Genomic DNA, 25,573 nt, shown 5'->3' on the forward strand with positions numbered 1-25,573 from the left:
TGTTCTGTTTCAGCCTCCAAAACTGAGATCACTGTCTACTGTACTGCCATAGACCTTATTCATGTTGACCATAGCATTTATTTCCTTTTGTTGTAACTGTATTTCTTTGCTATCAGTTCATGACCTTCCCCCCCAGAGCAGGGACCACATCCTGCTTATTTTTTCTTTCTTCGTTTCTACTCCTGTGCTCACATGTATGTGGTGCTCAAAAAGTAAGTTGTTGTTTTTTTTTTCCACATTAAAAAATTTTAAGTTGACATCCTCTGACTAAGACACATTTTCCCTATAATTTAACCCGTATATAACAATTACATCTGAAATATAAGGTTGGGTCTCCCCATATTAGCCTATCTGAAAAGTTGGCAAAGTTTAATTTTAAACAAAAGTAATTTTAAATGCATATTGCAAGCTTGAATATACATTTCAAAATATGAAAGTTGTCTAGGTTTCTCTTCATATTGGCTCGGAGAAAAATCCTGTGCTTTAATTATAAGATATGGGTTCAGGCATTTAACAATTACTGGAAGAATATTTAGGTGATTTGATGTATTTTATCATTCAAATTGCACTGGGTAAAATTTATATGAAAGCATCCTGTCTGTCTGAGGCAGCAGTGGTGTGTAGACTGTGTATGACCCACTGAATCTGACTGCCTGGGTTATCATCTTGGCTTTGTCACCCAGAGATTTGTCATAGAGTGTCAAGGTCTCTCAACTAAGACTGAATCTGACCTCTCTGACATAAGATGGGTTGTATTTTGCAGGATCTATTTGATGCCAGCATCAGTATATGAAAATGATAATTAATATTACTTTTTGTGAGTATTCAAATAGGTAAAATATTGAAAGTGCTTTGAAAACTCTACTTTACAAGTGAAGTCTTTTTTGTTGTTGTTGTTGCCACACCACACAGCAAGTGGGGTCTTAGTTCCCTGACCAGGGGTTAAACCTGTACCCCTTGCAGTGGAAGCATGGAATCTAAACCACTAGACTGCCATGGAAGTCCACAAATGAAATCTTAAACAGAAGTCTGCTGGGGAATAATCAGTATCAGAAGATGTTCCATGTATTTTTTATTCTATATTGGGTTTATGCTCAAAATGCTCAACATGCTCAAAATCTGTAGCAGTTGTAAGCCCAGCAATGGGTTTGTGTAAAGTCCAAACCCTGGTAGGTATAGCCCTGGACCTTCTCGTATCTCCCAGAGAAGGTACCTCATTCAGGCTTTGCATATGAGTTTGGAGTTTCTTGCCTCAAATGCCTGTGGTAAAGGAGTCTCTTTTCCCCAGTTTTTAATATTTCCTCTCAAGGACATGGACTATGATTTAATCATTATACTCATAGAATGTCCCACTGGCCTCTGTGTAAATGAAATTTCGTTTGGTCCATTAATTAGCTCTGTAACTGATTTCTGAAAAAGGCTAATCCTTCTCTGTGCAGCTAGAGGCATGGCAAGACAAAACCGAGTGCCATCCATACATACACGCATGCGTATGTATATATGTACATGTATATTTTTTGGGGGGGCTTGCTTGTGTGTGTGTGAGGGAGACACGGCAACCCTCCATTTTGCCTTGCATCTCTAGACTTGGCCCATGATGTAGAGAATCTCTACTATTCCTGTTTTAACAGGTCACTCATGACACTTGACCAAACACAGATACTCACATATGTCCTTGTTTGGTGCCACAGATGCCTCTGCAGTGCTGTAGCCCTTTAAACCTGTAGCTGTTGGGTTTTTGGTGCCTGGAGAATTATAATTCATGCACTATTCTGTGATTTTATATACAGGTAAAAAATGTACTAAAGGTGAACAACTAACATTAAATTAGATCATTGTCACATTCATCTCAACATGTTTCTATTTGCATCTGATACATACGCTGTCTTCCCCTAGGGCCACTTACCATTTCTAAAATACGTCTACATGGCCTGCTCAGGGAAGCAGATCTGCAGGCTCACATTATTTTATGAATGGTTGTTCAGAGGTTTCTCGTCAGATTCCAGCCCATGCAGCTTCCCCCTTGCGCCACTGGGGGCAGCTCGTGGTGCACACACCACCCGCCCATAGGCACACTCTCTTTTATTTCTTCTGACACCTACAAATAGAATGGCAGGGACTTCAAACACACAGAAAAGCAGCTTGACCTGCCGGCTGAGTGCCTGTTGTTGGTTATTTCAGTTCTGAGCTATGTGGCTCACGCCCTGAAAGCTGATCAGTTTCTTGCTTCTGAAGTGGCCAGACTGACTCAGCGCCATCAGAAGGCATCTTGGGGTAGAAACAGCCCCTCCATGCATTCATTGATGGGGTGTGGAGGTGTCTGCTTCCCCAGTGAACCATTGGCCCTGGGCATGGACCTCATCCCAATATTGACCTACCAGTGCCAGGAAACTTCTCTTCTGTTTGAAAGATCAGAGGGAGAAGGAGGGAGGAAGGGATAGGAGGGATGAGAGAGAGAGAGAGGCATTGCAATTAGGCAACAAGAAGGCCACCATGATTTAACCGAGCCAGAAAGGATACTTACTGCTGACTAACTGGCCCACGCTCAAAGCTGAAGAAGAGGAGGATGAGGAGGAAGAGGAGGAAGCCTGCCGGACGGGGCTTTGAGACATGGATGCTTGGCTGTGAGCCAGGTGCAGAAGACTGCTTTGGGAGGCTGCTTGACCCACTGACGTCTGGGAGGGTTGGTGGAGCTACGCAGAGGGATGTAAAAAAATACACAAAGGCATGAAAAATTAGGAGGAAAATGCCAGGGAATAGAAGTGTTATCAGGGCTGAATCACTTTATTTCTAAGAATATATACTTCTCTGAAATAATGCACTCCCTGCACAACAGGCTGGGTTTTGTTTTCTTTCTTTCTTTTGTGTATATTATGTGGCTGCTGCCTCGACAGGCATTTTATTAGTATTTCTAAATGTATTAATTCCCTACTTGGCTTGCTGAAGCATCTAGTTTTCTACATTTCTTGACCGCCACATGTGATTGGATCCTTTCTGCCTGTTCACGCAATTCTAGCATGCTTGACAGGCTTCTCGAGTACATATAGATAAAATATAACACCTGCCATCAACTTAGACCGCAAGACTCAAGATCTCAAGAGTGGGTTGTGCTCAATCATTTTGTCTTATGTAACTGGTGTTTTTAGGAAAGTTCCAATTTAGGCTGAGTGTGTATGGGAACTTCCTGCTCTCTCAAACCAGAGTCTGGATGTATTACTGTGGAGCTGGGAAAAAAATTTTAAGATCCTATCGAAATTAAGAGAGAAATGGGGGCAGTCAGGACAAATGCATCGATTGATATTTGTCCCTCTTAGTTGTCACTTTCTTACACTGTGCCAGCACTTTGTTTGGCACTATCATGCCCTCTCATTTAAAACTCTGACATCAGCCTGTGGGGTGGGGATTATTCTGACCCCTCTTTTACCACCAGGGAAGCTGAGGCACAGAGAGTTTAAAGGATTGGGCGTCTTCCTTCGGCAGGTGTGGAGGAGTTGGTCTCCAGACCTAGGAAGTCTGATCCCCGGGCTTGAGCTCCTAGCCACAGTGTCACAGTCAGAATTCACTTTGAGTCTTGTGTGCCATAAGGAAGGTGGTCCTTGTAGTCATGACTTCTTTCCAGGTTATCAAAGTGCTATTGTTCTGGGAGGTGAGAACCTTGACTCAAGGGAGGAGGGAGAGAGAAAAGGAGGACAGTCACAGGATCTGGGTCCACCTGGACACTTGGGAGGGGTCTCTCTCCATCCGCGTGTTGACCCTCTAGGAAGCTGGCACGATGACGGCCCTGGGCCTGGCACAAGGGCACCAGTAGCCTCAGCAGTGGCCACCTTTGTTGATTAGACAGAGATTAGACAGAGTACTTTCCAGAGTGCTTTCATGTCCATCATCACAGCTCCCAGAGGTGTAGGAAGGTTTTCAAAAAAGGTTTTTAATAAAAGGAAGTCAGGCTGGGAGTGGAATCAGGCCAGGCCCTGAACTTTGGTGAAAAGAGAGCCAATTACAAAACAGGCACTGATCTTTGACCACCTCCTCAGGATCTAAGAGTCAGCCTGGAGATTTCAACTTCACATTTGTCTATGCTTTCCCAGTGCGTGTATGTGTTCATTTTTTTAAATTCAACTTTATCAAGATATAATTTACACATAATAAAATATATACATTTTATGCATACAGTGTGATGAATTTTGTCAAATGTATACATCTGTGAAACCACCACATTATCAAGATATAGAACCTTCTTATCATTCTATAAAGTTCCCTAATTGCCTTTGTAATCAATTTTCCAACTCCTGGGTCGAGACAGGGACTTTGCTGCTTTCTGCCACATGTACCCGTTTGGCATAATTCTAAAACTGGAATTGTATGGTATGTAGTCTTTCTGCATTTGACTTCTTTTGCTCAGATACTGTTTTTGAGATTTACCCAGTTTTGTTGGATATATCAGTAAATCATTTTTTTTAATTGCTGAGAAATATGTATAGTATTGTTATATATCTGTATGCATATCTATGTCAAAGATTGTCCATGCATTTATCTGTTGATGGACATTTGGGTTATTTCCGGTGTGGGGCTATGACGAAGAAAGCTGTTATAAACACTTATGGACAAATCTTTGTGTATCCCTGTGTTTTCACTTCTTATATGTAAATACCTAGGAATGGAACTGTGGAAATGACTGAGTCATACCTTAAGTGCACATTTACCTTTTAAAGAAACTACCAGACTGATTTCCAAAGTGGTTGGAGCCTTTGATATGCTCACCAGCTATTATAAGAATTCCAGTTGCTGTGTAGCATCACCAACACCTGTGATTGACAGTCTTTTTAATTCCCTAAAGTGTTTTTAACCATCAATTAACATTCTACTTTCAAACAATTGTTAATCATGTGCTACTTTGGAAATGTGTTTAGGGACCTATTTCCCTTCCCATCCCACCCTCCCCCCGCCCCTGACCCCATGGTAATGCTTTTGCTCTCCAGATTCACAGGCTAGCTCTACACAGCAGATATAGCTGGCACGATTATGGGAAGTAAGTGACTCTCCCAAGACCATGAGTCTGCCTTAGAATCTGGGCTCTCGCCCCATAGTTCAGGGCTCTTTCCAGGATGCCAGGCTGTCCTGTTCCACAATTTCCTGCAATTACATCTCAAAGGAACATCCTCATTGTTACTCCACTGTGCTAAGATTGTGAAGTAAGGTAGTTGTAATTGACATGGAACTCAAATTAATATGCAACAAGCATCTGCCTAAAGTAATTAGCCAATCTGCTGAGCACATAATCAACAATTGAATCCAGTAAATTTTATTCTGTAGGAACACACACTGAAGATTAAATCTATTTTTAATTTGCTTAATAAAATGTGATGGATATTTGCATGTCATTCTACCCCTTCTAACCTATTGAGTTGTCCTTCTAAATATTGTTACTTGACAAAAGCTTTCACAGTTTTGACTTATTGAATCATGAGCTACTCTTTGGTTTTACCATTTCATCAATATTTTATTGGCCCTGGGCGTGGCAAAGTACCATCAAGGAACTGGATAAGACAATAATCAATTTAAATTTCTTTTTCTTATACACAACTCAGTAAAGAAAAATTGCTAGGCTTCAGTCTCACTTAGAAGTCTACACAAGAGAAGGAATTCTAGAGGAAAACAAAATAGCTCTATTGAGAGTTTGTTCTATGTCTACGCAGTCAAAGAAAGAGATGAATCTAAGATAACTAAGAATCTAGGAAAGATGTATTTTGTCCAAAGGAAATAAGCACTTTTTTCAGAACACTGGGGCCCTACTTACCTTCCAGCATTCAACCAAACAGTTCAGAATAACCCATAAAAATTCTAAAAAGGTTCTTAGTTGAAAAGAATCAAGATTTTAAGGTTATGGCATTTCTAGAAAATTAATACAGGCATGGAAAGTCCACCAAAAAGGAGGAAAAGGAAGGGGCAGTTCATGTCAGCCTGGGGCTTTGCTTCATCCAGGGAGGGAAGGAAGGATGTGGGGATGTTCCTCCCACACAGGGGATGAGAGACAGGCAGAAAAAGGGTTCAGGGTCCATTAAGCTTTACGCTTCTCACTGCATCTCATAGGCTGGCTTTGCTGGTTAGTTTGTGTTGGTCGGCACTGCTGATATTTACCGTATTCAACAAAAATAGGTATAAGCACACTTTGAAGACTTTCTGGATTTTCTGTGCCGGTGCTCCTCATCTGTCTTCCTTGTGTAACACAGTATATCCTTAACAATATTTTAGTTTCTGGAATAAAGCATCTTCTAATTAAATTCATGATTGATATAAGAATAAGTGGAGGTGACAAGCATATTGGAAAATGGGATAAAATGAAGAACCAGAATGTGATAGATGAATTGGAAAAAGTTAATTTATATAAAATAATAACATTCAAATGGGATTAAATATAGAGAAATTCATGTGGGTGGGGGGAGACGAAACTTTCCAAACATGTAAAGGCAAAGTGGGTACAGAAGAAATGAAATCAGTGGTTCTCAAGATTTAAGCGCTTTCAGAATCACCTGGAGGGCTGTTAGAAAACAGATCCTTGGACCCTACGCCCACAGTGTCTGGTGCAGTAGGTCCAGGTGGGAGTCAAGAATTTGCATTTCTAACAGGTTCCCAAGTGAGGCTAAGGCCGCTGGTTGAGGGACCACTTAAGGTTTTGGAAGGATCTTGTCTTAGAAAAAGGGTAAAGAAAGTAGATTTATTGCGTCTAGACAAGAGAAGCCAGAGCCTAGATTTAGTAAGAGCTTTTAATAATTAGGAGGACACAAAGAATACCTGAATGTTATCGAGGAGTTCATTCTACAATGGACATGGCCAACTGTGCAGGTGTTAAATTTGCTGGAAGATTCAGGGTTGAGCTCAGGACAACCTAACTTGAAAAATTTTGAGTACTAAAATTTTGAAAAATTCTGATAACTAAAAACTCCCCTGGGTATCATATCTAGAACATGATAGAACTCTGCATCTTAGTGCAGAGGAAGGGGTTAACAGAGAAAGAAAGATAATTAGGGAAGAGAGTGCTGCTGTGTGGAAGTTCTCCCCAAGCTACTGGCAGGTGCTGGTTTGGAACCTACTGGAAAATGGCAGAAGACACAGAACTGGAAAGCCATGGAAGGGCCTGGCCTGGGCTCCTCAGGGAGCACGACTCTGGAATCTGGTGTCTCCGATAGGGAAACACTACCATTTGGCAGCAGTTAAACACGATGGATGGAGCACGCAGCATAGGCTGGGTCCTGAGCAAGGCTGAATCAGTCTGGTCCCTGCCTTTCAGGTGTAGACAGTATAGACTGAAGACAGTGAATGCAGCGAGGGGAAAACCGAGGTGAGAGGATGATAAAGGTGAGCTTCACAAAGGAGGGATCCTGGGCAGGTGGATGGTGGTGGGAGTTTGCCCGACAGAAGAGGTAGGAGAGGCATCCCAGGCTAGGGCGGACAGGGAGCATGCGCTCTGTCAGCTGAGCTCGACTGGCAGCGACCAGGGGAGACCAGAGAGGTGAGATGCCCGGATGTGTGGCTGGAAGGTCAAAGGTCTGTTTCGTATTGGGGTCACTGACACACATTTCCTTTCTCTAGGAAACCCTTATGACTATTTTAGATCCTGTATGGGTGGAAATACTTCATTTGTGTCTCATTCTGGATGGCTCCAAGAAAAAATTGGAAACTACTGATTTAGGTAACGGCTGGGAAAAAACTAGTGACTATATTTTTTTACTTGGAAAAAAAAAACAAAAACAAAAACAGATGGATTTAGAGAATCATATAGCATTTTAGGGGCTTCCCCATGGTGCTAGCAGTAAAGAACCATCACCTGCAGGAGATGTAAGAGATGTGGGTTTGATGCCTGAGTCAAGACGATCCCCTGGAGGAGGGCATGGCAACCCACTCCAGTGTTCTTTCTTTAAATATTACCCTTTACATTGAAGAAATATAATATGGACAACTACTAAAAAATAAAGGATTTCTCTTGTACAATAGAGAATCCCACAGACAGAAGAGCCTGGTGGGCCACAGACCATAGGGTTGCAAACAGTTGGTCATAACTGAAGCAACTTAGCATGCACGGCATTTTAGAGAGCTAGTTTAAATAAACCATTTTCCTTTGGCTTCCTATTAGCACCGAGATTACATTTTGAAGAACAATTGAGTGATTTCATGGATGGCAGTCTCCAAGTATTACAGCCATGGTATTTAATTTTTGAAAAATTTCAATGCTTTGATTTTATAAATCACATTTTCCCTTTCCTGTGTCTCTATTTTCTTAATGACATTAAAAATCTCCCATAAACTTTTGTTGGGATTTAGTCAGAGGAAGAATAAATATACACAACATGATTTCTGTGCTGCTCATGAAGAAATCATGAATTCACAATCACAGAACAGTAAGGGCAAACCCTGGCATGTGGGTCACTCTGACTTTGGAGCTGCAGAATCTTATGGAGGAAAGGAAAGGTTACTTTCAAGTTCTACCAAATATTTTTGTATTAGGTTCTTTGTTTCATGCACAGAAAGATACTTCTCTCTCTCTCATATTTTTTTTGTGTGTGTGCAGCATGTGCGATCTTACTTCCCTGACCAGGGATCAAACACATCCCCTGCACTGGGAGCACAGAGTCTCAACCACTGGACCACCAGAGAAGTCCCCCTCTCTTTCTTATCTAGTCATTTTCTGACTTTTATTTCTTTGCATTGCTCACCAAGGATTCCTGACTCAATACTGTGGAAGTGATATCTAGGACTATCAGATACTGGTATATGTTTTTTTTTTTTTTTTTTTAAAATACTGTTTGTATTTCAGATGATAACTTTGCAGGTTCTCAATCTTTCATCATTGGAATAAAGCATCCTCAAAAGTAGTTGACTCTTCACTCTTTGATTTTATCCAGGTTCTTTTAACTAGTGGTAGACATGTGTAAAAATTAAGATTTTTAAATTATTTTTATTAGATTAAAACGAATCACCCCAGGTCATCTAGCCCACGAGGCCTGTACTTCACTCCATAAAAAGTGGACTTCCTTTTGAGTGCGAATTAGGGACTTCTCTGCTCTTGTAATTTATGACATATTTTACTGTTGGAACTATGCTCTGGTGAGATCAAGCATTTGCCATAAATCACATAAAAAAATAAAGTGAGAAACTTCTCTATTGTACAAGAGAAATCCTTTATTTTTTAGTAGTTGTCCATATTATATTTCTTCAATGTAAAGGGTAATATTTAAAGAAAAAATTGAAGATCACTATTCTTATATATATCTCTAGGTCTGAGCTTTTTACTTTTGGACTCTCAGCATTTTATGACCCTCTATCCTCAGAATTCCCCCTTTTATATCTGGGACTCAGACTCGAGCATTTCCTCTTAATTCACCCAACTTGTTAACTTTACTACACCTTCCAAGATGTTTCAGTCAGAGCTGATGCCAAGAAACAGTATGGTGCTCTTCTCCTGATGTTTTTCACCACATCCGTCATCAGTTCCCTTGACCTTTCTAGGACTTGAGTAGACCACTGGCACGTGCCTTGAACAACGGGACAGGCCCAAGGGTGCCTGCCGTGAGTTGAGGATTCAGGAAGGTTTGAGTGTCACTCTTTTCAGCTGTGCACACATGCCCTCTCAGCATGCACTTGTATGAGAGATGCATGCACATATACTGGCAAGGCAAGCCCTGCCCTCTGCGATGCTGGTTGTAAATGACATGAGTTGGATGGGCATGGCACATCCCTAGAGGCTGGCTGTTTCTTCCTAGTTGCTAGATCTCCAGTTCTACCAACAGGGTTGATGGCAGTGGTTAGACTAGCAGAGGACCAGACATTCCCACTGTGATAATGAGGTTTCATTCCAAGGGTCAACAGGTAGGTGTGAGCAAGATTCTGAGGTGCACCTATGCTCACGAGAGAGACTGTGTAAATGGATTCATGCTGTCAATAGTGGGCGAGGGTTTGAGAAGCAGCACCATACCTCCCTCTTACTTGCCGTTTCTTAGTTAGGTCCTTCTGGATCAAAACTGTATTACCTCAAATATAGAGCTGTCATCCTGTATAATGGCAGTGGTCTATCACCCACACACCCTACTTAGAAATGCAAAGTGAGAGTGAGAGCTACTTGTATTAAATGTTGATGATCTCTAATTAATTCATCACCTTCTTGGCAATTTACAACTTGGGTTTGCTGACAGAAATAGTTTTTTAGCAGATTGTACGAAAAGATTAATTTTCCCATTTCTGAGCCCAGAGATAATTTTGAACATAGGTTTGAACAGATAGAACTAGGGATTAAAAAGCCAATGAAACATTTGGGGGAACTATTTATTCATTTTTTTGGCCACACTGTGTGGCATGTGAGATCTTAGTTCCCTGAACAGGGATGGAACCTGTGCCTCCTGCAGTGGGAGCTCAGAGTCTTAACCACTGAGCCAGCAGGGACCAGTCCAATTCCCTTGGGGGAACTATTTAGAAGGTTAGAGAATACAGTGGAATCCTGTAAATAGCAAAAGAAAGAAAATAGCTGAGAGACAGGGGCAGAGGGAGGGGGTAGAAGTCCTCATGATCCATTTGTCAGGGACTGTCCCACTGCCTGTGAGAAAGCTGGGGAAGAAGAGGGTGGTGGGAACCCTGGCCCACAGGCAGTGGTTTCGATTTAGAGGGAGAACCAGCAGGAGTAAGAGAGGCCCCCCAACTGCTATGTGAGGGAGATACTGACATTTCCCCATTTTACAGATGAGAAAACTGAGGCACAAAGACGAGGAATGCCTCAAGATCACACTGGGACAAAGTCACCCTTTTCAGTTTGACTATAAGGCCCCTTCCATGACTGTTCTCAGACTTGCTCTGCGTTTCAGTCACATGAACTTTTTTCCTGTGTTTAGCACTCCAGGCTTCTTCGTGTGTCCCTGCCTCTGTGCCTGCTGTCCCCGCCGCCTGGAATGTTGTTGACCCATCATTCACTCGGCTGACTCCAACCCATCCATTAAGACTCACTTCCAAACCATGTGAGGACTCAACACTCTCTGGACAAAGCCAGTCACTTCCATCTTTGTGATGATACTAAACTTTGTGCATACCTGTCCTGTTACAGGACATGCTGTCTTATTTATTTATTAAAAGTTTTTTTTGGCCATGTCATTGGATCTTAGTTTCCCGCCCACTCCCCGCTGCCTCGTCCCCCTCCTCTTCCCGCAGGGGAAGTGCTCACATGGTTTGGAAGTGAGTCTTGATGGATGGGTTGGAGTCAGTCAGGTGAATGATGGGTCAACATTTGTAACCACTGGACCAGCAGGGAAGTCCCAGGTCATTCTGTTTTATTGCATAATGGGGCTGTGCTCATACATCTGTGTCCTCTACAAGACTATGAGCTCCTTAAGACAAGAAATTGTCACTCTTTCACCCCTGTTTCTTATAATTAAGCAAGGGCCCAGTGTATAGTGGGTTATCAAGAAAGGTTTGTGGAGGAAAACAATTAACCAGAAACTCCATGAGGTCAGGAACCATGTTCTTCTTCTTCAGGGCTGTGTACCCAGCTTCTAGTATAACACACAGAAAGTGCTTGATTGATAGTTGAATGGATAAAACATACTGGATTCTCATGGTTTTAATGAAATTCTACCAATTAGAACCTCCTATTTTTCATTCCCTAATTTCTAGGAAGCACTTTCAGCAGCATCAATTTGGGATCTCTTAATGTGTAATACTTTTTCCCCCATTTATAGATAAGACGTTAACTGGTTTTAGTTTCTTCTTGACCCCTTTTAAAATAGACTGAAAGTTAAGTATCACAAGCTGTGATAAATAAGAACACATATCTATTGAACTTTAGGCAATTGTCCCTGTTATAACCAAATATATTCTTGTTTATAGATTAGCAATTATTTAGTTGTCACTCATATTCACTAAGAATGAAAAATAAAGCTACTTGCTTTTTAAAAAAAATAAGTATCAATATGTTAGGATTAGTGAGATTAAATATTTTCTAATTTAAAAATTACTTTTCATTGATTGAGCCCAATTAGAAGAAGGACAGTAAGGAGAGGTATCCAGGTAGCCAGGGCTGTCTGGACAAGAAGCCTTTACCTGCTGGCCGGGCTTGATGGGGGAGAGCGTGATGCCCTGCGTGTTGATCACAGGCAGGATCTGGTTCCCGATAACTGTGGCAATGATCTGGCCCTGGGCGTTCGTCAGGAGCTGGGGGGTGATCGGCTGCACTTGAAGGCCCTGAGTGCCGCTCGGTGTTTGGCTTGAGGGCCCTGGATTCGGCATCAGAGGAATGGTCCCAATAATCTGCAAGAAACAGGCCCACAGGTGAGGCTCCAGGCTCTGCTCAGAGTTGGCACAGGCGCCTGAACCTCTCTTGTGCTCTGGTCCCCATAGGAGGCTCCCTGAGAGCCGACTCAGAATCCTCGGACCGATCTGGAGAAGAAAGAAAGTGGCAAAGGATGAGCACGTGAAGGAGAGAGAAACCCACGTGGACCGAGTGCCTAGACAGAAGGGGAAAACATCTTATTTAAAACTAAAATCATGGATTAACAGATACACCCTACGACATACAAAATAGATAACCAACAAGGACCTACTGTATAGCAAAGGGAACTCCACTCCATACTCTCTAACAACCTATCTGCGAAAAGAATCTGAAAAAGAATATATACATGTTTATGTATATCTGAGACACTGCTGCACATCTGAAACTAACCAGCATCTAATACTATACTACACTACAACTATACTCCAATAAAAAAAAAGAAAGGAAACTCAGGCATCAGTGAGGACAGAAGCATGTGGCTTCTGCCAGGGCAGCAGACTCCCCTGTTCTGTCTCAGAAGCAGACAGAGCATCAACAACTCATGCACTGAAGGCCCTCGTCTGGCTGGGGAGCTGGGCTCCTTCTCCACAGGGCTCCTCACACACACGGTGCTTCCTTATACCCTCTCCTCTGCTCGGGTCTCTCCTGCCCTCGCCAGCCCTCCTGCCCTTCCCCGCCCTCCTGCTCCTTTCTCAGGTCGGGGGTCAGCTCTCTGACATCCCGGCATGACTGGATACCCCAGCAGCACCCTGGTGATCACCGTGGTGGAGAGCCCGGGTTCTGGAGTCAGGGACACACAAGTCCAGTCCCAGATGTGCCGCCTCCCCTACAACATCGTCAAGGAGCCTATGCTTTCTGAGGGAGAACTGGGATCATTAACCGATATTTGAAACTCAAAATAGAGGTGGAATGACGACTGAGGACTGAACATTTTTAAAAGGGCATTTTGTTTTTGATTTTTTTTTTTTGATGTGGACCATTTTAAAAGTCTTTACTGAATTTGTTACAATATTGCTTCTGTTTTAGGTTTTGTTTTGGTCACAAGGCATGTGGGATTGTAGCTCCCTGACAAGGGATCGAAATAGCAGCCCCTGCACTGGAAGTCAAATTCCTAACCACTGGACTGCCAGGGAAGTCTCTGAAAGTGCATTTTAAAACATGGGTTTTAAACTGGGCCCTAAAGGTGAGAGGATCAAGGCTTCTGTGGCAGGTGGGGGAGGCTTTTCTCTGTATCTGGTAGCCTCTGGTGTCAGTAAAGAACTCATGCAGAGAATCACAGGAGGGCCTGGCTGGATCCAGTCACCGTGGTGGGAGAAAGGGAGAAAGTGTTCCTAAGATCTGGAAACACAGACACATTTCATAAGTTGACAGGGACAAATCTAATTGGTGAGAAAAGAAAATACAACTCTGTTTTCCAATGTCATGGACTCTCCCAGGGAAAGTCATGGAGCTCAGGTTGGATGCTCGCCCCTCCAGGTACCCCAGGATGGTCACGCAGCTCTGCTCTGCTGGTTGTCTTCCAGGGACACTTCCAAGACGTGAACTGTGGGATCGTGGCCTGAGGGGGCCACCCCGACATATTAACAATACTATCTCAGGAAGTGCTTTCAGGGGTCTGGTTTTCATTAATTCCACATTCTCACAACAGCTCACTCCTGTGGGCACTAGTCTCACCCCTTTTTAGCAGGTAAGACAGTGGGGGTTCAGGGAGGAGTTTGCAAGTGGCAGAGCTGGGGCCCAGGCCTGCAGGACCCCCAAATGCTCACTTTTCCATATGTCCCCTGGCTGCCACCAACAGGGAGGACATAGGGGGGCACCTGCTCTTAGGAAAAGCCCTGCATCCTGTTTGCAGTTTCCCACCAGACGCTTAGCTGCTTGCAGACTAAGTTTACAAATGATCCCATTTTCTGTGCCCACATTCCCCCTGGCAGGGCTTGGGACATAGTTTCTCAGTGGCTAGCTTAGGAAGGAACGGTTTCTGGGTTCAGCTGTCTCTTGGATTCCAGACACAGTTGGCACCGTAGAAGACCTGCAAGCCCACAGGATTCAGTCCAAAGATCAGGATTGAGAGAATCCCTCCTCACTCGGCAAGCCATGCTTCCACCACAGAAGCTCCTATGGGATGGCGCTAATGGAGGAGCTGTGAGAATATCAGGTATCCATGGCAGTTGTCAATGGCGGACGATCAAGGTCAAGTCGTTACCGAGAGAGTGGTCAGTGGTCCTGCAGGGAGTTTGCAGCTCCGCAGTCTCACTGAGCAAGACCACGCTGTCCCTCCAGCAGCATGGCCATGAGCGTGTCCCATCAGTGCCAGCAAGGTCAGCAGGAGTCAACATCAATAGATCAGGGTGCATAAGTACTTTATTGATGAATGGTCTTGCATTAACATCCCAGGGTTCAAAGTCTTTGACTCCACAGGCAAAGGGGGGAGCAAGTTCCTTGTCTGACTCTGACGCAGGCTCCTCCCACTTTCCTCACTTGCACCACGAAATGTACAATGCCCCTGTCCTCAATGCGCTGGGAAAGTCCAGAAGCTGACCCATCCTGTCTGACTTCCCTGGGCCTGGGAAGCCCCACTCCTCCTGATTCACCCCCGATGAAAGCCTACGGAAGCTGGATTCACTTAGGTGGCAGGGTTGTGGGTTCTATTTTAGGCAGGATGTCAGCGTGTTTAGCCCGGGAGAAGGCTTCAGAGGAGGCAGGCCCCTGACAGCTACAGAACACACTGGATGTGGAATGAGGCATTCTGCTTCCAAGAAGATTGACACGAGTCTGTGCTCGCCTGGCGGTAATGAGATGCTCTGCCTGCGTTCTGAGTGCAGAGAAGAAAAGGCAAACACAGTGTCTCACCAGCCTCTTCCCCAAGCGCAGTCTCGCTTGCCAATACCTCGCGGCGACATTACTAAAACATGGCGTCACTTTGGTCCCCCTTCACCCCTCCTTCGCTCCTCTCTTCTTTCCTGGGCCTTAGCATCACTAACGCAGGGTAAGGCAGGGCCAGTGTCAGAGCCAGAGGGACCCACAACGGCCCGACAGAGGGAACCCTTTAATGGGGGGCTTTGTCTGAGAGGTGCAAAGGTGGGGTTGGGTGGTTCTAAAGTCAGGATGGCTTCTGTGAAGTTGAGCATTTTTCATTTTTGCTCTCCTTTCAGCACAGTTGGGATCACCATCTCAGCTTGTCAAACCCTTGGCAGTACTCTGTGGGGAATTTTTTAATATTCCCTAGTGCCTTACAACTCGCTCATTTTCATTTGCTCCCATGCATCCGAGTGTGGAGACCGTCACATACTGTGTTGTTGAAAACTTGTGAGATGTGCCAATTTTGCTTACAGAGCTCTCACTGTAACTTCTCTTTAGACTTTAACTTCCAAAAGGTGGTCACAAGGACATGCAAGGAGTCGAGGAAGCAAGGTGGGAGGTTCATTGACCTGGAATACTTGTGTTTTAAATGAAAAGCTTTTCAATATTCAAAGGAAGTATTTGCATCTACATATCCTTCAACTAAATCAGGAAATCGCAACTGAGGTTTGAAAAGGCAATAAGGGGGCTTCCCTGTGGCTCAGTGGATAGGAATCCACCTGCCAGTGCAGGTAACATGGGTTCGATCCCTGGTCGAGGAAGATTCCACATGCAGGGGAGCAAGTAAGCCCATAAACTGCAACTGCTGAGCCCACATGCCACATCAACTGAAGCCCGCGTGCCTAAAGCCTCTGCCATGAGAAGCCTATGCACTGCAGTGAAGAGTAGCCCCCGCTCACTGCAACTAGAGAAAGCCCTCACAAAGCAATGAAGACCCAGCACAGCCAAAAATAAATTTAAAAAAAGAAAAGGCAATACTGAAATTGATTTGAGGACAAAAATAGAAATAGGCCACTTTCAAAGCATTTGTAGTCCAGGGACTAGCTTTTGGAGTTTGATTTTCTGGTTCCTAGGGCTAAGGATTTACCACAGGGAGATGTCCTGATGGAAGCACATATCACTGAGCAAACGGCCACCGTGCTGGGACTCCGGGTCCAGGCATCGGACGCACAAGATGTATTCTCATATTCCAGCTCTCCTGAGATGCTGAGGACTCTGGCAGAACAGCCTCGTACCTCCAGACCCTTCTCTATGTAACACACAGTGTCATGTGCCATGGAAGACACTAGGAAGACACAATTGGGGCAGGGGATGTGGTGATAAAACAGGCACGTTGCATGCAAAGATTCTAACAACCCGATGGAGGAGTGTATGTGTCAAAGTGGCAAGGACTCTCTGATAAAAATCTCTCTACACATGTGGTCAGTGCTCAGAGGAATATTTGGAATGAATGAGTGGTTTCAGAGGAAGAAAGATGAGGATGATGGCTAGGAAGACTTCCTAGAAGAAACAAGGGCAGAAGAGCATCTTGGAGGTTGGGTGGGATTTGGCAAGTCAGAGAATCCATTCCAAATGAGCGGTGAGAAACGTGGCGGTGGTGAGTTAACTAGCTTCATGCAAAAGAGAGTGCAGACATCGGGCAGTGACAGGTTGGCCTGGAAGGGTCAGATTCCAGGGGAGAGTACTGAAATGGAGCTATTTCAGACGAGAACGTGACTGCGTGGCGAGAATGGACTGGAGTGTCAACAGGTGATTGACCAGGAGATGAGTCACTGGGATATTATTGTAGTCCTCCAAGTGTGAAGCAAAAGGCTTCAGTGAATCCTTGGCATAGGGGATGCTTGATTCGTTGCCTTTCACTTCAATTCAACAAGCATGGTCTACTTTATGCCTAGGTTGCAACATTAGAAATTTTTGAGTGAAGTTATTGGCCCATCAATCCCACAGCAAATAGCTCAGGCATCATTTGCAATGATCCCCTCTGTCTTTTCCCTGACTCTAACAGTAACGATTAATCTCTGATGATTGCTTTAACCGGGACGAGGCCCATACTGCTATTGCAATGATAATTTGTGACCTAAGAGTTCCAGCTTCTCTGACAGGGGACTTATTTGGTTGTTGCTGTTCATGTTCACTTGTCTCTTTGCTTAAAAGGGTTAAGAGCATAAGCCACAAGGGAGAATAAAGTCCATGTTGTAAGAGTAACTAAAAAAAAAAAAATCACTGAAATGATTACTAGTGTTCATTAGCACATCTCCCTATTTCCATAAGAATGGGGATGACTTGCACATAAGTGTGCTATTATTATCCAGTAGTCATTATGATTTAAGCCACCATAAAGATTATCTTGTGATTGTAGCAAACCCCAGCAATCTAGTGCCATGTAATTCCTTGGGATACCATGTTATCATTGCAATGCCCTTAATGGACCTCAGTGTAGTTGAGGTGTTTAGCAGCGATGCATTATGACTGATGGAGGGGAATGGGTGCTGAATTTATTCACTGCCAGCATGTAGGTGTCATCAGCAGCAGTTGAGGGGGTCTCATAGAAGCCTAGGGCATCCAGACAAGTCGTCTGATGGGCCACATGTCGTAATAGTCTATGACATACTGTTAAACTCTGTCACAGAGAATGTGATTGCAGATGTCAATGTGACAAGTAATTCTGTTGCACATATCTTTAGGAAAAGGAAACCCGTCAATGCTGGAAATGGGTGATTTTTCCAGGGCTTGCAATCCATCAGCAGAGACAATTCTTTGTCAAATATTTGTGTAACCTCAGCACTTTTTGGTCAAGAGGCTTTTGTTAACACCTGGCATCACTTTGTCCATTCTTGAACATAGAACTCTAGCTTCTGAGAGCTGAGGAGCTGGTAGCGAGTGATCACCTGTCTCCTTCCCTTTCCCTTCTGGTCTGGCTACAGCCAATGTTCTTGCTTCCTCCAAGGAATTTTAGTCTTCTTTACATAATATGTTGACTTCAGTCTCAGGTCCTCTCAAGTTTAAGGTTAAACTTAGTTGTTTTGGTAGTTCAAATTAGGATGTTGATTCAGGAAGAATAGGGAAATATATCCATTTCCCAAACAAAAGTTATTTTTGTGGCATGCAATCTAGTACCTTCTTGTACATAGCTGTGTCCAAGGAGGGAAACATGAAAAGTATGAATATTTTAGAGGGCTTCCTTTGGAGAATCTGAACCAGAGATAGTAAAGGCATGAAGATAAACAGATCAATGAGTTTAATTAGAGGAAGACATGCAACTAAGGATAAATAGATTTAATCTTGTTGCAGGCAACATCAATCAATCAACCAATTGGCTATGGCTTCCTGGAGCTCTGAAGGTTCCAGTGTTCAGGAAGAAACAGCGCCATGATTGATTAACAATGTCTGGAAAGCGTATGGGCATAGGGAATGGAGGTGTGTCTGAAAAGGGCATAACTAAAGCCCAGGACATGAGACAAATTATCTTAGGTCAAACTGCAAGGAATAGATGACACACAATTTCTTAATGAGTGCGAGAAAGAGCTTTTTATAGCGTACAGTTTAATGCTTACACTATGGGTATCAATAAATATTCCGCCTCTGGGAATATCTACCTACTCAGTGTTTCTCACTGTCAGTTAGAATGAGGATCCTTGCTGCTGAGCGCTCTACTACTTGGCTTCAACTTTAGAAACACACTCACAGACAAGAGTAAAGAATTGGAAGTGTCATGATCTTTAAAATGTCACTTTGACTCACATTATGAGAAGGATAATTTGCATAAAAACTGATGCTGTAAAAACAGAATGACAACAATAAGAAAATCCTCTCCCCTTTAATGGCTTCCTTTTTTTTTTTTTTTTTTAATGGCTTCTTAAAAGTCATTAGGACTTCCTTTGTGGCTCAGCTGGTAAAGCATCCACCTGCAGTGTGGGAGACCTGGGTTTGATCCCTGGGTTGGGAAGATCCCCTGGAGAAGGAAACAGCTACTCACTCCAGTATTCTGGCCTGGAGAATTCCATGGACTGTAGAGTCTATGGGGCCCCAAAGAGTCGGACATGACTGAGTGATTTTCACACTCACTTAAAAGCCATTAAAGGTAATTTTTCTTAATAGTGTTCATGAGATAAATATACCGAGAGACAGAGAGGAAAAAAATTCCCCACTGATTGGGTAAAAGTCTAGGTTTTGCCACTAACTAGTGGAAAATTGTTGGTGATTATTTCACCTCTTAGAACCTCAGTCTACTCATTCTAGGAAATGGGAATAACCATGTGCACTTTATAAGGTTTTTGTGAAGACTCATTAAGTTAACATATGTAGAGCACCCAACAAGGTACTCTAATAACCAAAGAGGTGTTCCATAAATGTTTGTTCATAACTTCATTTTTCTTACATGTTTTTGTAATCCCTGGGCCTTTGAACTAAGTTGCAGAAGCTTTTTTGAATTTTTCTGTGTGTTATCATTTCACTATGAAAAGACTTTACCCTGAAGAACAGAACATGGTAGTTTCCCATGAAAAAATAATTAAATCTTCCTTGTCCTGTCACAATGCAAAGTTGGGAGTTTCTGTGGAGGCACCAAGGTTCAATAGGTGCTGTGTTCCAAAGGAGGGAATAGACGTTTATGCTTTTGCAAAAGAGGTTTGTGAAAACCAGTTAGATTACTCCAGAACTCAGGTGCTCATGATAAGAGTAGATAAAGAGAATTCTTGAAATTCTGCATGTCTTCCTCACTCTAGGGATGGGGAAGGAAAACTTTCTCTTCTCTGTAACATGAACGAACGTGGTTGAATAAATATTGTCCCCTCAACCTAGGGAATATACACCCAGAGAATCTAGAGGTGAGACAGTGTGGCTTTAAGAGCTGAGTGGGGAAGAGAAAAAGGTTGAGAGAGGAAAAAGGGGAGGGAGAGAGAGAAAGAGAGAGAGCCCCGGCTGGCCCCCATGTGCCTAAGCGTCAGTGCATTTACATCAGCAATGCTCCTACTGATAAGTGGAATGTGTGTGTTTCCTTGGACTCACTGTCATGGGTCTAAGCTATTTAAAATCCTCGTCCCATATATTAAGTGAAGTGAAGTTGCTCAGTCGTGTCCGACTCTTTGCGACCCCATGGACTGTAGCCCACCAGGCTCCTCCGTCCATGGGATTCTCCAGGCAAGAATACTGGAGTGGGTTGCCATTTCCTTCTCCAGGGGATCTTCCTGACCCAGGGATCAAACCCAGGTCTCCTGCATTGCAGGCAGACGCTTCAACCTCTGAGCCACCAGGGAAGCCCATCCCGTATATTAATTAACCTTAAAAATGCATTCCAGTATACTTTAGGTGCAGACAAGCACTGTTTGACTCCACTTATACAAGGTACCTGGAATAGTCAAATTCATAGAGTCAGAAACTACACTGGTAGAAGCTAGATGCCAGGGGTCAAGGGGTGAGGTGGGGAGGGGGGTGTTTATTGGGGACAGAACTTCAGTTTAGGAAGGTGAAAAATTCAGGAGATGGATCATGGTGAGAACTGCACAATGATGTGAATGTCCTTAATGTCACTGAACAAATAGTATGTTTTATATTATGTGGCTTTTACCACAATTAAAAAAAAAATAAAATAAAATCCTTGTCCCAGAGGAGCCCTGAGCTATGGGCACTGGGACAGCATCACCGAGAGAGGCTTGAAGAGTGGAAGAGGAAACCAAGCGCTGAGAGGGGAGTGAGGAGATGGGAGAAAACACTTTGCCATAGCAACGTCCCCTTGGAATATCCCAGCGGGGCCTGGGAAGACCTTAGGAAAGTGGCCTGCCCCCAGAGTAGCTTTTATCCAGGGGGAGGGTCAGGCCTATGGCCACCTGGAGGATTGAAAGGGACCATGGGAGCCTTTGATGATGATCCTCTGAGTTTCAGTTCTTCTTTCTCCACTTATATGGGAAGGGGTTTGATAATCGTAAATTACTGCATAAAGAAATTTAAACTTGTAAATCTCTCCAAGACCCCCACCACTCTGGGCTAACTCACCATTGTATGTGCCACAGGATCAAAGCCCCCCTTTTCATATTTAAATTTAAGTTTAGCATTTTGGGTCTATAAGTAGCTCATCTAAATTAAACATGACCTTATTCATGAATATTACTGAATATTTTCTAAGCCACTGCTATCTGTTAATTTTAAGAACAGGTAAAAATGGGGACTGTCTTGACCACAATGATGGAAAGCCCATCAATAACATGAAAAAAGGAGATTTTGTGGATCATACGGTCATGAGTTTGTTAACTAAGGATGCTTGAAAAATAGAGGAGAAAGGTAAATAAGAGGGGACATGGAGGAAGGGAGGAGAAAATTTAACAAGCTAGCAGAGGTAGAAAATTTAAAATTGTGAGCAGAATATACATTTTCCCCCATAAACTATTAATTTGGTTTATTTCTGAGAAGTAGGTGCTGCTGCTATTTATAACACTATTTATAAACTTGTTGACGTTTCAGTACTTAAAAAATGGATACTATGCAAATGTCTTAGTTGCTGAAGTTCTTCTGAAGCTTTTGAAAACCTGAAAACTCTAACAAGAAAAATGAATGCCTACCAAAGGAGAAAAAAACAGTAACGATATCCAGGAAAAGGGAAGGCCAGAAGGTTCAGGACCATTTAGACATGGTCATTGGACAATAACGTTAGCAAGATTATTCTCAGTAGTAATCAGCAATATTTCTAAGGTATAGTAATGATGTGCTTTGATGGGTCTCTATTTCCTCTCTCATCTTTAATAAAAGCCAAGACTCACCCTATATTCCCAAACACACTGTAAACACACTCTTTTAATTGTTGAGAAAAAAGAAATCTAATGTGTATGCGTTTGTTTCCCACTTACAAATGATGAGGAGGTGGGTGGCGGTGAAAAGATTCTATTCTCAATGATGTAAGACAGGATGAATAATGTCAATTCCAAAGGTGTTTTACAGGAACGATTTGCTTATGGAGCACAAGCTGAACCCTAGTTATGCAGCCCATTAGCAGTAAACATTGTGGAAGGAAATCCACATCTCAGGGAGCTGACAGGTCTCCTAGGTAAGAGTCAACTCAATTGATACGATGATCATTCTTAGTGGACCTGAATCTTTCTTGAGTCCTTTGGCAAAATGAAGTTAGCAGCTGCAGCCCTGTTCTGAGCAGTTGACAGTTCCTACTACAACAATTCTACAATTGAATCTGGCATACGCTACACTCTAGAGTTGGTTTTTTTTTTTTTTTAATTTATTTGCTTTGTTTGTTTACTTTTAAATTTTAAGATGCATCATATCTCTTCCTAAATAGTTTACTGTATTTGTGAGATTTGCTGTTTTCTCTTTTATTTCAGTTCCTACTCAAGTGTTAATAAAAGCTTTGGTCCAGAGCATAATCAAAAGATTAAATTAAATTTATGTAAGATGGTATTACATGGAGATGAGAATGAAGTGAGGAGGCATTGTAACTGCCCTCATGGCTTATTCCTGGAGTCATTGGTGGACTGAGATCAGTGCCCAGGAAACAAACCCTTTTCTTGAACACAGCATAGGGACCCACCATCAACTCAAATTTCAAAATTATATCTGAGTTGTATACTTATGGAAAAGCATATTGTCAAGCTCTGGATTATTTAGAGATTCTTGATTTCTCTAAGGTGTTGTTTTTCCTTCACTACTCTGCTTACTTTTTACTCAACTAGAAGGTGGGATGAGGAAGACAGAAGAACGGAGAGTAAATTTTGCAAAATATTAGCTCAAGGTTTGATTGGTCATGATGTTGGAATCAGAAATTGACTGGCTTCATCTGTGATTGGGAAGAAATTCTCACTGATGCAAAGTAGGTTCTCTCAGCAAAGGTCATTTAAGCAAGATTTCCACCACTGATGCAATTTTCTCTAGGCAAAGGAAGTGGAATTTGGAGAGATTCTTTTGGAAACGGACAGACAGCTTGTCATTTTGTTCTATGAATGTCTTCTCCTTCGAAATGTATATAGCTAGCATATACCCAAAGGCTTAGAATATATGAGTTTGGTTGTTTATACAAATATTAGTACTTTACACATTAAAAGTATGCCTATGTGAATGGGTAATACAAATATACTGGCAGAATTTTCAATGTCAAGAATGCATGATTTATGTAACTATGTAGATAATTCTAGAAGGGGAAAAATAAAAAACTACCTGCTACTTTGGAAAAGATAGGCAATTATCTAAACATATCTGCTTTGTTCTGAATGGTGTAAAATTAAGAATGTTGGTTTATTTGTAAAAAAAAAAAAAAAGAATGTTGGTTTATTTGTGCATCATTTACTCACATACAAATTGATCACTCACATGCTCATTCACCCACCCACTCGCTCAGGAACTTCTAGTGCCCAGCTTTGGGCCACACCACATTGCTCTCATTCCCACTGTAGAAGACTCGGGGATTATCCTGCTATCTGAATCCATGAAAATCCTTTCTTTGGGATTAATGGGAGCATTCTGTATATCTTGCCAAATATGGCACCAAGAACCTGCCAATGGAAAAGAAAGCCTAGGTTCCCAGTAGTTAGGATGATCAAGATTCAGGAGTTTACACAAAACTAGAACTCCTGCCGTTGACAATGGTCCTGCTGGCTCTTCTCTCCTCCAGGGAAACTGCTGTAATTGTCAATGGCTGGAGGGGATCTCCCAAGTTCCTCCTTTCAAGGATTGACTACATACTCATTTGTGTCATTGGATAGCTGAATTCACTCGTCATTAAAATAGGTTCTTATATTCTCCTGAAAAGAGTTAGTTTTTAAAAAAAAATTTTTTGGAAGAAGACTAATATATTAAAATTTGATTTCTGCATCCTATTTACTAAGTGCCCATTATGTGCCAGGCACTGTTCTAGATTTGAGGAGTCTGAGAAATACCTCCTGATCCTAGATTTTATTTTTAAATAACTTTGATCATGGAAAAGAAGATGGCTAAAGGGTCTGCCATCTTGAAGTCAGTTATCAATAAGGGTTGAGTTTTCATGGTGGGTGTAGGGAGGTAGGTGGGAAGTAGATCCCTTGGGACATCTGGTCCCCAAGAACATAATTGAAACTGCCCATTTCCCATGGCAGAGTAGAAATGACAGGCACACAGTGGGGAATGCTCTTCAGTTTTCACCAGACAACGTTTCTCCTCAGCGACCACACTACAGTCATAACCTCTGCCATCTTGATTCCATCACAAGGATCCATGTGAATTCATTACATGGTTCTACCATGCTCTCAAAGATTCCCACTTAATCTGTGACTATGTCATGATTTTGCCATCTACTGACTCCTAATTGGAATAAAAACAAAAGTATATTTCAATATGCAATTATTTATAACAGGGACAAGTGTGACATTTCATACAAAAGCAAATGCCTTCAGCCCATCATGGCCTTGGTTTCAAACTTGTAGCTTCTCACTTTTACTTTTAGATTTATTCATGTTATTTATTTTTGGTTGCACTGGGTCTTTGCTGCCGTGTGCAGGCTTTCTCTAGTTTCGATGAGTAGGGGCTACTCTTCATTTCAGTGCAGGCTTCTCACGGTGGCGGCTTCTTTTATTGTGGAGCACAGCCTGCAGGCACATGGACTTTAGTAGCTGTGGCATGTAGGCTCAGCAGTTGTGGCTCCTAGGCTTTAGAGCATGGTCTCAATAGTTGTGGTGCGTGGGCTTAGCTGCTCTGAGGCAAGCTGGATCTTCCTGGACCAGGGATTGAACCCTTGTCCTCTGTATTGGCAGGTGGATTCTTTACCACTGAGCCACCAGGGAAGCCCACTCATGTTATTTTCAATGGAAGAAATGAAAATCTTTATAAATAATATCTAATGCTTCAATTTCTAATTCTCTTTAGAGATTTTAATTGTCACTATAATGCTCATTGTATTTGACCAGTCAGATAGTCCATGTACCAGAAAACAAAAACAAATACTTAAAGATGAACTGGAAACATTTGTTTTCATCATCCCTTGACTACATGGGATGACTACATGACTACAATTTTCTCCCCAATGACTACAGTTTTTTTTTTCTTTACAGTTGTCAGCCCTGTGGAATTGCTGAAACACTTTTTTTCCCTGCAGAGAGAATCACAACCGTGGTGAAGCCATCATTTTGCAGAAAGATGAACTTTGTAAGCATTTACATGGCTTTGCCTAAGATTCTAAGTTTTGATGCCAGCAAAAAAATACCTAGAATGTGAGGAAGTATTTCTGGTTTTGCCCGTTGATGCCAGTTTAAGTGACTAAATCAGATTAAAGTTAGCTATTGCTTTTTAGTTTGACTCAGCCTTAACCCTTAGAAGCTTTAGTAAACATTCTTAAATAAAGCCCTGGACCTACACACAGTTTATTATATATTTCTTCCCAAATGAGAGAAGAAAGAGCTACAGCAATTATAGAAAAAAACCGAAATCATGGACCAGTGATCT

At 42.5% G+C, this 25,573-nt stretch overlaps 1 protein-coding gene across 3 annotated transcripts in view; it reads right to left on the minus strand.

Annotated features, from left to right (window-relative positions):
* Positions 1-25,573, minus strand: part of POU6F2 (POU class 6 homeobox 2) — a 487,855-nt gene that overhangs the window by 15,024 nt on the left and 447,258 nt on the right. For all 3 annotated transcript variants that reach the window (XM_043873489.1, XM_043873490.1, XM_043873488.1), the window contains exons 7-8: positions 12,076-12,282; positions 2,525-2,693 (exon numbers count right to left, since the gene is read on the minus strand). In XM_043873489.1, the coding sequence (XP_043729424.1) occupies positions 2,525-2,693; positions 12,076-12,282 (376 nt within the window). The remainder of the gene's footprint in view (positions 1-2,524; positions 2,694-12,075; positions 12,283-25,573) is intronic.

The sequence above is a fragment of the Cervus elaphus genome, chromosome 18 (assembly GCF_910594005.1).
Source record: "Cervus elaphus chromosome 18, mCerEla1.1, whole genome shotgun sequence".
NCBI lineage: Eukaryota > Metazoa > Chordata > Mammalia > Artiodactyla > Cervidae > Cervus > Cervus elaphus.